This window comes from Populus euphratica, unplaced genomic scaffold, assembly GCF_000495115.2.
Source record: "Populus euphratica unplaced genomic scaffold, PopEup_1.0 scaffold2.1, whole genome shotgun sequence".
Taxonomy (NCBI): domain Eukaryota; kingdom Viridiplantae; phylum Streptophyta; class Magnoliopsida; order Malpighiales; family Salicaceae; genus Populus; species Populus euphratica.
In genome coordinates, this window is record NW_011499846.1 from 7306862 (window position 1) to 7323172 (window position 16311).

General features: G+C 30.8%; 1 protein-coding gene across 1 annotated transcript; it reads left to right on the plus strand.

Moving 5' to 3' along the window:
• Positions 1–6801: 6801 nt before the first annotated feature.
• On the plus strand, positions 6802–12267 carry LOC105137007 (SWR1-complex protein 4-like). Its single transcript, XM_011042561.1, has 17 exons — positions 6802–7163; positions 7236–7322; positions 7451–7516; positions 7620–7679; positions 7777–7833; positions 7929–8058; positions 8244–8311; positions 8412–8504; positions 8627–8674; positions 9011–9190; positions 9419–9529; positions 10171–10266; positions 10977–11048; positions 11170–11224; positions 11342–11376; positions 11480–11565; positions 11661–12267. Exons 1-16 carry the CDS (start codon positions 7050–7052, stop codon positions 11555–11557), a joined length of 1350 nt encoding a protein of 449 aa, XP_011040863.1. The 5' UTR covers positions 6802–7049; the 3' UTR covers positions 11558–11565; positions 11661–12267.
• Positions 12268–16311: the final 4044 nt, after the last annotated feature.

Consider the following 16311-nt stretch of genomic DNA (forward strand, 5'->3'; position numbering starts at 1 on the left):
AAAAAAAAAAAATCAGCAAAGAGTTCAAGAAGTCCAGGTCTCACAGGTTCTTCAATAAACAAATTTACATTGAGCAAAATTACTATTCCATATTAATTAATGCAAAAAAAATATGTGATTTTTTAGCACAAGAAACTAATAATTAAATGAAACAATTTTAGAATTTAGAGTTCGGTATATGACATAAGGTTTGCCTAATGGATGTCTTCACCTAAATTTCTACATGTTTCTTCTCCTTCGGCTTGTGGAGCAAACATGCTTCCTTTGCTTGCCTCTCTAATCATTTTTTTGCAATTGAAGGGAGAGGGAGGGATGGATGATTTCTTCAAATATATTTTTATTTTAAAAAGTATTAAATTGATATTTTTAAAATATTATTCAATGATTTTAATATACACACATAAAGGAAGCATACATCGGGAGTTTGATGCAGTATCAAACAAGTTACTATATTCATGAATTATATAAACAGTGATTTGTCGATCAAATGCTTATTATATAAAGTGTGAGCCCAACTTAAAAGTTGATAAGATATCACTATCTACGTCAAGAATTGAGTTATGAATAATTTAATTAAATAGATTTTAAATTTATTTTTTAATGAACACAAATTTAAATTTTTATAACCATTTATTTTATAATTTATAAAATTAATCAAAGTATATATAAATTATTTAAATATTCACATATAAAATTAATTGAAGTATATATAAACTATTTAAATATTCATACTAATAAAAAAAATTGAGTTAATTGTGTATCATCATTCCATACATTTAATGAACATGAATTAATTACTCTGTTTTCTGGGATGGCAGTGAAGACCTCATCAGGAATTATTTGTGATACCCCGACATCCATACGGGGGGTAGAAGAAGAAGAATGATAAAATAGAAGTGGGGAGCATCGATGATGAGGTTGTATATTCATTTTTATAAATGAAATATTTTTTTTAATTCATTGGTGATTATATTAATGAAGTAGACATATTATTATACAGATATTCTGATTTAAAACTCTTTATATATTAATAAAATATTTTTATTGATATATATATCAATAATTTTAGCAAAGAAATTAATTTAATAAGTTAATATCTCCATAAAGTACTATAAAAAAATGATATCGGTAATGTTGGTGATATTAGTTGAATTTCTATTAGTGTTTATCCTTAACTGGAGATAAGATGGAATTTTTGGAGATATATTATAATGTTAGTATTGTATTAAGGATATGATAGTCTCTATAGCACTTACTAATAATTTGATTAATGACTAATCAAGAAAATTATGTCTGACAGGAAATTAAAGCAATGGAACGACGGATTTCTGCTATGCAAGTCACGACTGCAAGTTGCAACATGCTTGGCAATGACAACGACACTTGAATTGACAATGATGGTGAGGATGCTGGTATTGATAGTAGACTGACTAGTCAAGTGTTTTGAAATCTGTTTTTTTTAGTTAAAATTGTTTTTTTAATCCATGTAATAATTTTTCTTACTTAACAACATTATTTTTTTTTAGCAGTGTGACAATTAAAAAAATATTCATAAAAAATGAATGCCTCAAATTCAAGAGGAGAAATTTAACATTTTTAATTAAAAAAATCAATTTCTTTATTCATACATCTCTCCTCTTATCTCAATAAAAATATATTTTATATTTTTCCAAGTAAAAAGGTATTTTAAAAACAATGAATCAATTATTTTTATACACAAGTATGAGTAAATATAAAATGACAAATCCTGCATACCAGTACTCGTATGAGTAAATATAAAATGACAAATCCTGGGTACCATTACTTGGTCTAGTGGTGGAAGGGGTTTGTCTTTTTCCACTGCACCTGGATTCGAGCCCTGACATGCACGTTTGTCACCCCCGCGATGCCTTATATGCCTACTGGGTTTGCAGGATATTCAGTGGGCCGTAGGGATTAATCGTGGTGCACGCAAGCTAACCCAGACACCCCACGTAAAAAAAAAAATGACAAATCCTAAAAAAACTAAAGACACCCCACGTAAATAAATAAAAAAAATGACAAATCCTAAAAAAACTACAGAAAGATTTACAATAACAATATAACAAAAAACTCTATTTCCTTATTCATATATTTCTCTCTTTTTTCTATAAATGGAATGGTAAGGAAAATATTTTTTAATTATGAATTAGGATATTCGTGCAGTGCAGATAGAACATTTAGTAAAAGCCACACGCATAACTCTCCCGACAAGGAAACAAAACACAAACATCAACGTTCAGAGTGAATTATTTGAGATATTTTTTTTACAAAACAAACAAAGCCATGAATTAAATAAAAAAAGAAAAAAGAAAAAGCAGGTGTAACTTTATTCTGAAAAGAAAAATAAATTATCGAGTGAGAAGGGAGCATATACTAGGAGTTGTGAAATTTTTGTCAAGGCAGGCCAGACATCGAAAGCTTAAAGGTATATAGGTTAGCAAGTACAGACATTAAGAACCAGACAACAGCGAATATCAACAACAAGAGATATTTGTCTGGACGAAAATCAGTAAACTTCAATTTCATTTCCATGGATTTATTAATGCTCCTCTTATATCCTTATAGTTTAAGATTTTCCAATATCACTCTTTTAGTTTTCATAGAGTCTCAATGTTGTCCCTTACCGTTAAATTACCTGCCTTTTGAATTTGTTTTTCGAGTTATGTTGGGTTTATAACTGTTTAAGTTTTATTTCTGAGTTAGATTTCTAATTGTTTTTTTTTAATTTATTATAACGTATATTTGGACACGAGAGAGAGAGAGAGAAAAAAATGAGAGAAAGGCAAGAAAAATGATTTGTTTGTTAGTTATTTAGTAGTAAAGAGTAAAATTGAAATGTTTTAAACAACTATGTGAGCGATGTTGGCAGGTTTTAAACTATAGAAATAGAAGTGAGACGTTAATAAATCCATAAAGATAAAATATAATTTGCTGACAAGAACAAAAGATTTGGTACGTTAATAAAGACTAGGGAGAGGTCTTCCATGTGAAGCAATGCACGTCCGGGAAAGAGTGGGGGTGCAGCTTCCACGACATTTTCTTTATATATATATATATCTTTTTTCTTTTTCATCTTCTCGTATTTTTATATTGATCTCTTCGAAAAATAAAAAAGTATGACGTTATTTTGTTTTTAAATCATATTTAATATTTATTTTTTGATTTTTTTGTTTTAGTTTTTTCTTCTTCTTAATTTCATTATCTTACATTCAATAAAATAATAATTAAACTTTATAATTTATTTTACTTGTTTCTATAAATTAATCTTGATCTCATAAAATATATATAAAAAAAATCACGTCAATTTATTTTATCTTTATAATATAAAAAATCAATAAAAATAAAGAAAAAATAAAGAGGAAAACAAATAAAATTAAAAAATATCTTCAAAAAATAAAAAGAAAAAAATTAGTTATTGATGTATATATGGGCTTGGCTTCCTGGGTCGGTCGCTAAATCAAAATAATGCAAAAGTATAAAAAATATTAATTTTAAATAAATAAAAAATAAATTTTTATATAAAAATAAATATGATTTAATAAGAATCCTAACCATACGACTAAAAAATATCATCACTTAACTTTTATATAATATAAAAAAAATTACATTATTTTTTTTTACAGTACAAAAAAAATTAACAAGAAAAAAGAAAAAAATTAAAGAGGAAAAAACAAAATTGAAATTATCTTTAAAGGTAAAAAACTTAAAGGGAAATAAACTAGTCAGTAGTGTATTAAGTGTTGCTCTTCTATGTGCGTCTGATTCTTGGGTTTGTTTTCATGTTAAAATAATATAAAAAAATTTAAAAAAATATTAATTTATAATAAAAAAATAATTTTTTTAAAAACATCTTTAAAATACAAAAATAAACATACTTTAATAAAAATATCCAACCCAACCTAAAATGACAAAAAAAATATATCACCACCCTATTTTTATATAATATAAAAAAATCACATCAATTTAATTTCTCTCTACAACATGAAAAACAATTCAATAAGAGAAAAGAACAAAAATAAAATTAAAAATATCTCAAAAGAAAAAAAATTAAAGGAATAAAAATAGTTCTACTATTATAGAAAATACTTTATTTAAAGATGATAATGATACAAATACATTCTGAATTTTTAATCCAACTTAAACATTTGAAAAAAAAAAAATTATTAACCACTACAGAGCATGGACTAACATTCTAGCTATAATATTATTACATAGTGGTTATTTTTTAAAAATAAATCAAGAAAATATTTTTTTCAATTTTTAAAATTGATTTTTTATATCATTGCATCAAATTAATACAAAAAACATAAAAAAATATTAATTTGAATTAAAAAAATTAAAAAATTAATATTTTTTAAAAACGTTTGTGGAAGGCAAAAACAAACATGTTTTAATAAAAAAAATTCAACTCGACCTTAAATAAAAAAAAAATATATCATCACATAACTTTTGTGTAGTATAAAAAAATTCATCAATTTATTTTCTCTTTGTAGTATGGAAAAAAATTAGATAAAAAATATTTTAAAAAAATATTTTTTTTGAAAATATCTAGTGGCTTAGTTTAATCCAATTTTTTTTTTTGTAAGAGATTTGATTCTAACTATTAAGCCAGACACAACAACTTTTAACAGAAAAAACAAAAAAAATAATATCTCTAGCAATACTTAATTAAAAAAACAGTAAAGATAATAATACTCCAATGGTATTATAGTATTGTCCATAGTGTATCTATAATATAATATATAATGTCATGAGTCTATATTAACAGTACATGCATAATGTTTTTTCCATGCTTTTTGAAAGTATATTATAATTTGTTTTTTTTTGCAATGTAAAATATTGTAAACATATAAATTTTATGTTTTTTTTGAAATTATAGAAACAAAGTCTAAAATGGAGAGGGTGTTCAGGTAGTTTTCCCTTTAAATTAATATGAATTAAAGGACTGCGCATGTATATAAGCGCATCCCGGTCGCTCTCTGCAGTGTGCATACGACATCGTAAGAAGCAACAACTGCAAACAAATACAATTGAACATGTCGAAAATGGACAGCACAGCAAACCTTCGACCTGTGGTGGCATGTAAATTGTGAAATTAACCCAAAAAAAAATAATGAACTTTTAAAACTGCAAAACATATCTCTCTCTTTAAATTTCTTTAGTTCTCTACCAATAGCCCCCCTCTGTACTGCTGCTCTTGTGTGCCTTTATATTTGGCAATGATGAGGAAAGGGCTCTAGCTGACTGCAAGAAGGTACAGTCGGTAGTCAAAATGTGTCCTTCAATATGGCATCATCATAGGTTAAGCCAGGAGATGCCCAGATTATTCTAGCTAGCTAGTACATTTTATGGGATTCTACCTAGGAAAATAAAAAATATATGTGGAACCGTTACATATGATGGAGTTTATTTAAAACAAAAAAATAGCACATCCAGAAAAATAAATAAAAAATAGCAGTCTAACGTAGAAGGTGATTTTTTTTTAAAAAATAGCATACTTTTAATGGTTGTGTAAAAAAGAAAATGCAATATGTTAAAATAATATATGGAAAATTTAAAGCGTAACGCCAGTCTCATCAATAAAATCTTTTTTTTTTGTTATTAAAAGTTGTTTAACTAATAAAAATATAATATTTTAAAAAAATTAAATAAAATATATGTTTAGCAATGTAGTGTATTATGTTTTTTAAAAGTAATTTTTAATTTAAAATATATTAAAATTATTGAAAATTATTTAAAAATATTAATTTAATATTTTTTTAAAACTAAAAAATATTTTTAAAAACATAACGAAGAAGTCAAGGTTTGGGAGAAGGGTCAACATCTGATGAAATGATACAAATAACAACGTACTTGCTGGACAGTGAAAAAGGTTGTAGTGCTGCGGACATCATGAGCCCTTAATAAAATCTCATCATGCAAACCAGGACTTGGCCTAGTTGTTTCCTTTCACTGTACCTAGATTCGAGCTCTGGTGTGCACGTCTGTCATCCCTGCGGTGTCTTACATGCCTACTGGGTTTGCAGGGTATTCAGTGGACCGTGAAGATTAGTCGTGGTGCGTGCAAGCTAACCCGAACACCCCACATAAATAAAAAAAAATAAAAAATAAAATCTCATCCCGGCAATTGCAAAGTTTTTTTTTTTTAAGAAACAGAACACTTGCCATCAGTCTCATATTTTTCAAAAAACAAATTAACAAATCGGGTAATGAAACATTATCTTTTATTGACTTTAAGTTTTTTTTTAGATTTTTTTTTTATTTTTGATTTTATTTTTTTAGATTTTTTTTTAATTTTTGATTTGAATATTTAATAAATATTATAATAAATAATATATAATACATAACATTATAATTATATCCAGCTAACTGTGCTGGACACAGCCCAAAAAGGTTAGGCCTAGATCCTTTTTGTTTCTTTTGGTTTGGCCTAGCCCAGCCATACCCAGCCTAACATTATAGCTGGGCCAAAACTAGCCCGACCCAGAAAATAAAAAACAGAGGTGGGGGAATTATTTTCCCCCCTCCCGTTCTCTTGCATGCATAATGATATTCATTTTGCATGTAGGAGGAGATGAAGTCGAGGACGAAAGAAAAGTTGGAGGGGAAAAAAGAGTTACTTGGCATAGAGAAGACGGTGCCTTGCTAGTCTAGTTAAGGACGTGACTCACGGATAAAAGCTCCGGGTGGTGGTGCTGTGGTTTCAAATGGCAGAGAAAAAGGTTATTTTAAACGAGATGAATTCAACAAAAAAAGAAAAAGAAAAAAAAGTAATCAACGATGGTAGAGTGCGTAACGCGTATGTCAAAATAAAACCTTGTTATTTTCGGTCTCTCTCTCTCTCAATCCTTTTGCGCTCGAAAAGTAACCCTAATTTTAATTTCACGCCAAAATCCCTCTTTCGATCAAACTAAACCCTAAATTTCCAATTCAAGCCCTTCGAAATCGAGGGAGAGCTCAACTGAGGTCTTCAATGTGACATGACTTGAAATTATTGAAGATTCTGGACGAAACCCTAAAGAAAGAAAATGGACGCCAAGGACATCTTGGGACTGCCAAAAACTCCATTGCCACTGACACAAGAGAAGAAATCCCAACCTAAAAAAGACTCGCAGAGAAAACCTGATGGCATTTCGCGTGAGGTATGTATGTGTTTTTTTTACATGAATTGGTTTGATTTCTCCTTGAAGTCTAACATGTGGAATTATCTGTAGGTTTATGCACTTACAGGTGGATTGGCTCCTCTTATGCCATCGATTGACGTGTCGCAACTGAAACGACGCCCTCCATCCGACGAGAAGGTCTTCTCTTTACTCTAAATAAAAAAAAAAAAATCACACAAACGCACGCACTGTTTTTGTTTAAAACAAAAGGAAAAGATGGATTTCAAGAATTTTTTTTCTTACGAATTCGTAATTATGAATTTCAGATCACTTGGCAGTGGCTTCCTTTTACAAGTTCTGCTCGAAAGGATAATCTACAGCTTTACCATTGGGTAAGTTTCGACGCCCACACACACACATGCATGTATGTTCGCAGTTTGTTAGTCGAAAAGTGTTTGTGACTGACTTGCATGGATTATTTATTTATCATTGCAGGTTAGAGTTGTGAATGGTGTTCCACCCACAGGTGATTATTCCTTTGCCAAGTACAACAAGGTATGCACAAGTTTTTTTTTTTTAATTATTATTATTGTTTTTTCTGTTTTCTATTTTTTGTGAAACTGAATGTTCTAGTTTGTTCTGTGTGGTGCAGTCTGTTGATGTTGTGAAATATACAGAGGAGGAATATGAAAAGTATTTGACTGATCCTGTAGGTATCTACTCTTGGTTGTATCTTTTGTTATTGTTTCTTTTTTTTAGAAATTTAGTGCCTAAATTCTTTTTCTTACACGCTGTCTTCATTAGATGTGGACCAAAGAAGAGACAGATCAGTTGTTTGACTTGTGTGAACGATTTGATCTCCGCTTTGTTGTCATAGCAGACCGATTCACATCATCTCGTAGTGTTGAGGAATTGAAAGATCGTTATTACTATGGTATTTCTACACTAATTTGTTCAAGTGTTTTCTGTTAAATTTCTGCTCAAATTTATTTCATGCTACTCTTTTCCTAGCTTTAAAGTGAATCTAATTTTTTATCAACATCTAAAGGACATGATTGAAATTGATCCTGTGGTATTTTCCTTTTATGCTTAATGCCTCCTCTTATTTCTTTTCCATAGTTTCTCGAGCTATGTTGCTTGCCAGAGCTCCATCACCTGGGGATGTTTCAGGGCACCCTCTGGTTAAGGTGTGGTAATTTTATCGATCCCGTGTTACGATGCTATTTTTACAATATTTAGCCATTGAAAAAAAGATTCAGTTTCTAGATTTTTGAATTCCCCATGCAGGAACCTTACAACAGTTCACAAGAGACAGAACGCAAGCGAGCATTGTCCATGGTTCTCTCGCAAACAAAGCATCAAGAGCGAAAAAACACTCAGGTCAATTTTTTACTTTGGCACTTATCGTAACAACTGGGTGATAAGTTCATTCAGAATGATTTGCATTTATTAGCTACACATATGCCACATGCTGCTTCTTTATGCTCTACTTATTTTCTCAGGTTTTGGCTGAAGCGAAGAAAATAACTGAGTCGCGCATAACTGCACTGGTAATGTTTGAATTGGACATACTGACATGTTTCTTTTTGAGCGATTGTTGATGGGCATTGAATTTGAAAATTCAAATCCGTCCTGAATGCAAGACAAGTGTGTTACTGTGTAAAAGAGGAAAAAACAAAACTGAAATTCTTAGAATCAAAGTCCTATTGTGAACTAGAATTTTGAATGATACTTGTAACCTGGAAATAATAGTGTGGGCATTGGGATTTCATTAGAATTCTTTATTATGAGAATTTGTGAAAGAGTCTCAGAACAATCTTTTGTGCCTGTACTTTACTCTGAAAGTTAGTATTGTAATTTTATTTACAAGGTTTCTGCTTTTTTAGGGTGCTGAAGAATCTGCATTGCCTGTTGCATCAAATGTTGACCCTGATATTGCTGAGATAGCAGTTAATCTTGATGATTCTGCATCACCTTCATCTAATGCTCAGCTTGCCTCTGCATCAGTTGCACCTTCAACTTCAGCAATGGCAGATAATGCTTCTACTCTAGCTTCCCTGCGTATGGTATGTTGAATATGTGGTTTCCACCTCTTGCCTTGCCTCTCTTCCATGAATCCTAGCTGGAAATATGTTAAAAGGTTTTTATGTATCAGATTTGTTGTTTGATCCTAATTTAGAAAAAAGGAAAATTTGAGCTAGATGTTGCCAGTTCAGAGGAAATTATACGATTTATATAATTTATTTTAAATATCCTAGCATGGACAAGCTCAGTGATTTTCTGAAAAATTTCAGCTTCGTGTTTACCTGAGAACATATGGGCTCGAGCAAATGGTGCAAGCTGCAAGTTCATCTGCAGGACTTAGGACAATCAAGAGGGTTGAACAAACATTACAAGATCTTGGGGTTTGTCTATATATTCTTTACTCATGATGTCATTTCCTAACATTATATCACACATGCTGGATGATTTGTGTCTTGCAGCTGGAAAGCAAATGAATAAGTGCCTTTGACATGATTCCTTGATGTCTATATCTCTCATTGGAGGATATGTTGCGCAAAAATGCATGGGACTTTTTAGCTCCATTTTGTTATCTCATACCATTTATAGGGTTTCCTTTTTACCCCTTGGAAGGGGTGTGGTTGTTGGGACTGTTCAGGTGGACTGGTTGTGATTTCAATTTCTGTATAAAGATTTCTGTTTTATATTTAGCATATCCAAACTCTTTTACCAGATTAGTTGGCATTTTGGTTTGGGCAAAGCATTATACGAATATTATTGATTTTTCTTGTTATGAATTCTGTGCAAGAAACAGATTTAGAGGTTTTCTTAAATATAGATTTTCCACTTGCATTGTTATGCACTCTCATCATAGGCATCATTTCTACAATTGCTTGTGCTAATTTCTAATATAAGCTTAGAGAAGATTGGAAGTTTCAAATTCACATACTTGACATGATATATAAATGAGGCAACCATTCTCAATTCTTTCGTTTAAATTACCTTTGAAATGTTAGGTATTAACATCGTGACATTTTTTTTACAGGTTAGTTTAAAACCAAAGGTGCCAACCAAAGCTGTTTGTTCTGAGCACCTTGAATTAAGAAAGGAAATATTGACATTGCTGAATCTTCAAAAACAGGTGCTACTCATCAAAATCTTAGTACGGGCATTTTGTTAACTTCCGATCTTTATAATAAATGATCATTCCAGATGCATTCATGTATGATGCATGCATTGTCCATCCTTTCTGTATCTTCCTCTTCTGTTTTTTTTATCGATTTTCTGCTCTTCTGAACAGAATCACCCTTTTGTATCTCTTTGGCCTCCAAGTTGTCATCCATTCAACTCCCATCTTCTTATTAGATGCACTTGTTAGATTGCAATGTTCTAGCCATTTGACAACTGATGTTTAACATAGCATTTTCTTAGTAAACAGGCTAGCAATTAAGTTGATATAGTTGTCATTTCGAGATATGATTTCACTTCTTTGTAGTAGAGGACATACTGAGCATCCTCTTAGAAAATAAGGTGTCTTTGTTTGCTTAACTCCATTCCAATGGCTTATTCTGACTCTGTTGGCATGTTTGATTTGGTTTCTGTTTTCTCACGAACAAGTAGGTTTCTTGTTAGATTGATGGCTGTACCCACTCAAGTTCTGAATTAACAGGACCGATCTTTTTCTCTTTTTGTATTGAAGTTACAAGTTACTTATTGCAAATATTAAATCATTAGCCATTAGGAACATGTTACTGCCCAGGAAAGTTAAGGATCAGATCCATCATTTGTTTGTAATAATTGGAGTTGCTTTTGCTTTCTTCTCTGACATTTTAGATTTTGTTTGATTATCAGCTACAATACAAGGAGGCAGAAGGTTCATCTTTTCGCGATGGCTCATACACTGATATGCCAGGCTCACCTAAGGTTTGTAAAATCTTGTTCTCTTCATATATATATATATATATATGTATAGGTTTGCAATTATGAAAGGCACGCTTGTTATATATTCCAATTGTTAACATGCTGTTATCAAAACTGTTAACAGCGGTCACAGCGTGATCAGGATCGAACATTTATTCCGGACTCAATGAGTTTTGGAGGTAATTTACTTGCTTGATGCAAGCGTTTGCTCTTGCCTTGTACTTTTTTCTGTTTGAAATGTGTCAGCTTTATCTCTTATCCTCCTGCTGAAGCCATATATTTGATTGGAATATCAGGAGAAAGAGTTGGCAGAAGGGACCAGAAACGCAAGGTACGTACGTACTTCATCTATTTTGCCAATCTTGTTCTATTCTACACACTCCGATGATCTGTAACATCTGATATAATCAACCCATCATGTTGGGACTCCCAAGGGACCTGGAAGGGTATCTGAGAATCCATCTTCACCCGCTCATAAAAGGCCCAGAAAATTGAAGGCTTCTGATCTATGATTTTAGAGGTGAGGAAACAAATTGATTTTTCATGAATCATCACCTCCGGTTTATTGCTCTTGTGAATTATTTATCCAGTAAAAATTCATGTAATGCTTGTCAGGTTCACCAAACCCACTGTCCTGGCCTGACAAAACATTCTCAAGCACGGAATCCAATTAAAGAGAGACCCCAGAAGCATGTGGGAATCATGAGTTGTGAACCTCCATTTTAGTAATTTAACTATGTCCAAGATGGAATGCAGCTAGTCATATGCAGAAGCACAATCTGCAAGCATCCCATTTTAGGAATTTTTAAGTTATGCTAATAATGTAATCAGATTCCCAGACAGGATATAGTTGCAGGTCAGAAAAGTCTTTGCCTTCCTGTCCTTTTCTTGCACGAACTCGACCTCCATATAGCTTTGGTACAGAGGCTATTGCCATCAAGCTAAAAACATCAAGCAAGGCAGCTCTGGTCAGCAAAGACTGACCCTTTTGAATGATGATAACAGTTCTTCATTATCTGAAGAGTTTCTTTTGCTAGTTACTAAAGAGGAATTCTAGACTGGTTTTGTACAAATTGTTTTTGTTTGGAGCGTTAAGGTCTTTCTTACTTTCATGAACTAGAATCTCATGTGACATTATGTAAATGCCATCCTGTCTAGGAATGTAAGTCATGGTTTTAACTGAAAAATGCTGCAGCTAAGGAGGAAGCTTGAAGATTGAAAACCTTGTGCACAATATTTCGTTTGCTTGGCCAATTATGTCTCTGGAACAAAGTCCACTTTATTGAATTCACAACATTCTCAATTTCAAAGTCCTGATAGCTTAAGATCAATTAGCTCCTTGCCGTTAAATCTAAACTTGCTTAAACTGTTCATTGATTGCTTGTGCGTGCATATCTGAATGCGGAGATGATTGTCAGCACCATCCTCGTGGCATTGGGGATTCATGATGTCGGTGCAGAAATTGTTCAAGGTATTGCAAGAAATGTGCCTTCAAGTCTTTAAATCTTCGGTCGCAATAGTTAGATAGCCAGTCACGCAGGTCCCGTTTGTCTGGACTTCAGGCTCTGAAGATGCTGACCTATCCCAAAGGGGGTTCCGGGAGAGGCAAGGTAAGCTTCTCTATTAATGGTATTGTAGAGCAGGACAAAGCAAGAAGAAACATTGACAGAGCCTGTAAAGAGTGATTTTACGCTTCTTTGTTAGATGGACTGTGGTGCTGGGACAGAAGGCAGCTTAGCTCATCTCTTAAAGCATCCACGATTTCAGATTCTTAAAGGCGAGACCAGTAGATTGATTTTTAGCAGGGACAGTTTCACAACATAGCTGCAGGCTGCTACAACAGGACCTTTTACAAAAGGAAAAGGGGGTCATTGTGTGGGACATATTCAAGAAAATTAAGATACCATTATAAAATAAATAAATTGAAAGAGATCGGAGACATACTCTGCAGTATGGATTGTGGGAGGAATCACTGTGTATGGTGACTCCAATTTTTTTTTTTTCATTTCGGTACTTCAGCTTCCTTCCTTTTTATTTGGTGTTTTTACATATTAATTTGAAATTGTGCTTGCTTTTTCTGTTTTGGTTGGCCTGGCATTGGCTACTCAGGGTATTAAGAAACATATCTGATTTTTAGTTGACGTTTAACGTGGTAAAATTATGTATATTTTTATTGATTTAAAATAATTAAAGATATAAAAATTGAATTTGAATAATAGACAAACATTTAACCCTTTTTACTTTCCTTTTGGTCACCTGATTTTTTATTTTGATTATTTTATATTGAATTTATTTGAAATTTAACGTAATAATTTTTTTTGTTATCTAGATATGAAGATGCCATGGTGCCAAAAGACATTGTGGATGTTTGGCTTCGCAAAATTAAATTTAAAAAATAAAAGAAATCAAAGAATTGTTGTGACTTATGAGAAGAATCATTTTGGATTCACGTAGTGATTTTTTTTTTTTTCATTTTAACACTCATTTTGGATTCACGTAGTGATTTTTTTTCTTTTCTTTTTTCATTTTAACACAATATTTTTTTTAGTTGTTACTTTTACATTATATTATTTTGAAATCATGCTTTATTATTTTGTTTTGGCTAGCTTAGTATTGGCTACCCATGGTATTGAAAAACAAATCTGACTCTCAATTGATGCTTAATTTGACAAAATGATATGTAGTTTTATTAATTTAAAACAATTAAAGCTATATGAATTGAATTTGAATAATATAAAAATATTTAGCCCCTTTTCTTGAAAAAATCAGCGACTAAATTACACTAACAAGGGAAAGATCTAAACTTTTTTTTTTTCTTTTTGGTCACTTGATTTTTTTTTTCCAATTTTATCAATTTAGGTTGAGTTTATTTAGGATTGGTCTTAATAATTTTTTTGGTTGTCTGGATATGAGGATCTCAAAATGTAGGGGAATATTCAACACTTGGTTGATACTCAATTTTACAAAATTAAATTTATTTTTATTGATATAAAAAAATAGAACTTTAGGAATCAAATTTGAAACTAAAAACAAAGTCAAGGATTGGAGTGAATATTCAGTGGAAAAGTGATAGATGTGTGCATTGTATGCGTTAACATATGAAGAAAGTCATTGCACTTTAGCGATGCACGAGACTTCCTCCGGTAATGAAACATTGGCTTTCTTGGTTGCGTTAGCAGCATGATGAGCTCTTGCTGATAGTGCAACACATGTTGATGAAGACATGAGAGAAACTTTGGCAACCTTTTTTCTCTCTTCTTTCATTGGGATCCATGCTGAGATGCCAAGAGATTAAAGATGTTCTGTCATTATATTTTTGTACCAAATTTGATCATTATTTTTTTATTTAAGTTTTTTTTTAATTGTATCCTTCAATATTGAATTTGATGGAAATTGAGCTTTGTGATTTTTTTATTTCCTTCTTATGGGATTATCATGGTCCTGGGATTTAGGTAATGAGTTTGATAAGTTAACCCGAGTTGACTTTGATTTTTTTTTAAAGTTTAATATTTCTTTGATTTCATTCTTAACATTGGGTTAGTGTGATAATTGAGCTTTATATTTTTTTCTATTTTGCATTTTGTTATGTATCTCATTTGTAAGGTTTGATAGATTTACTTAGGTTTATTAAGGTGTATTTCTTTTGTCTCTCTTGTTAATTGATTTTTATTTTATTTTGTCCTACATTTGGATTGTTGAGAATTGAGCATTATAATTTTTTTATTTGTTTTCTATGAGGTTATCACAGCCTCACGAATGAGATCACATATTTAGTATGCTAACTTAAGTTGACTCGAATTGCTTTTTTATCCTTTTATTTATTTATTTATTTTTAATTTTATCATTCATTATTGAATTGTTAAATAATTGAGTTTCATAATTTTATTTTTTTAGCAAGTTTTCTATTTATGTATGTCATCATGATCACCTTTTTATTTAAATCCAGTCAATTCATTGTTTTTTTTTCCATCATATATTTAAACGAAACTAATATATGAAACCTAGTTGGGTCTATGACTTAATTCACCAACTTTTTTTTTACTTTTTTAAAATGCACTAAAAATATTTGAATAAATTTTTTTATTCGGCATGCAGTATAGTGTGGGCCACTTATCTAATTACTTTTACTAAAAATAAGATGGAAATACTTATGGAGCTTCATTGTTCATATGAACAATGAACCTGGTCTCTTCTTCATTTTATTTTAGCTCTTTTTTTAATTTTAATTTCATCTCTCTCTTTTTTTCATCTTTTAATTGTCATTTAGGTTGTTTTTGAACTAGTTAAGTCAATTACATCATGTTAGAGAAACTCTTATACCTTTTAATTTTAAATCCATGTTAGGCAAGGAATCAATTCAAAAGTTTTTTTCATATTAGTTTCATCCTATTTTTTTAAAATTTCAATCTCGAATATTTTTTAATAGTTCATTAAATTGCTTTTGGATAGTCAATTTAACTGAGTTATATCAAGATAATGTTTACATAATTTATTTTAAATCCAGGCTAAACAACAAATTAAATAAAAATATTTTAAAATTAATTTATTGAATTAAATTTAATAATAATATCAAATATTTCTGCATAGATTTTAGAATTTTATTATGTTAAAAAAAAATAATCAGGCCCGCATCATAACACATAAAACATGTACGCAAAAACTAGTATTTGTTAAATTTCTTATGCAATTAAGTCAGCGACGCTATTCATTTAAAAACTAGTATTTGTTAAATTTCCTAATTTCCTATGCAATTAAGTCAGCGACGCTATTCATTTGTACATTCCACGCACCCTCCTCCACTCTCGACGTGTGTAGCATATAACAATTATCTACCTTATCACTCTGGACGGGTGTAGCATATAACAATTATCTACCTTATCTTCTTATTTTTCCTTTGAGCCTGCAAATCAGAGTGAGAATAGAGCAGTGTACATCCAGGAATAAGAATTGGACGAAAATGTTGAAGCAGTGGAAGGCAGATATCTTGAAAATATAACTTAAATTCTTTTTTATTATATTAGCATTCTTTTACAACATCCTGGCTTCACTAATTTCAATGAAGTTCAAAACACTAACGAAATATGACAATCTATCGTTGTTTTATTTTTATTTATTTGAAATTTATAACTAAATATTACTTGAGAAAAATAACTAATGAAAACATCTTAATGACTAGACATCAGTATCCTCTTTAATCTTTTCCGGATAAAAGAACCACATCCTCCAATTTTCCAAACCATTTTGTGGCTCAGAGTGAATGGCATAT

Excerpts from the sequence above, each read along its gene's own strand:
- LOC105137007 (XM_011042561.1), top strand. The coding sequence starts at position 7,050 with ATGGACGCCAAGGACATCTTGGGACTGCCAAAAACTCCATTGCCACTG. Across the intron at positions 7,164-7,235 it reads CTGATGGCATTTCGCGTGAG|GTTTATGCACTTACAGGTGG; the intron begins GTATGTATGTGT and ends AATTATCTGTAG. Across the intron at positions 11,377-11,479 it reads GAAGGGACCAGAAACGCAAG|GGACCTGGAAGGGTATCTGA; the intron begins GTACGTACGTAC and ends GGGACTCCCAAG.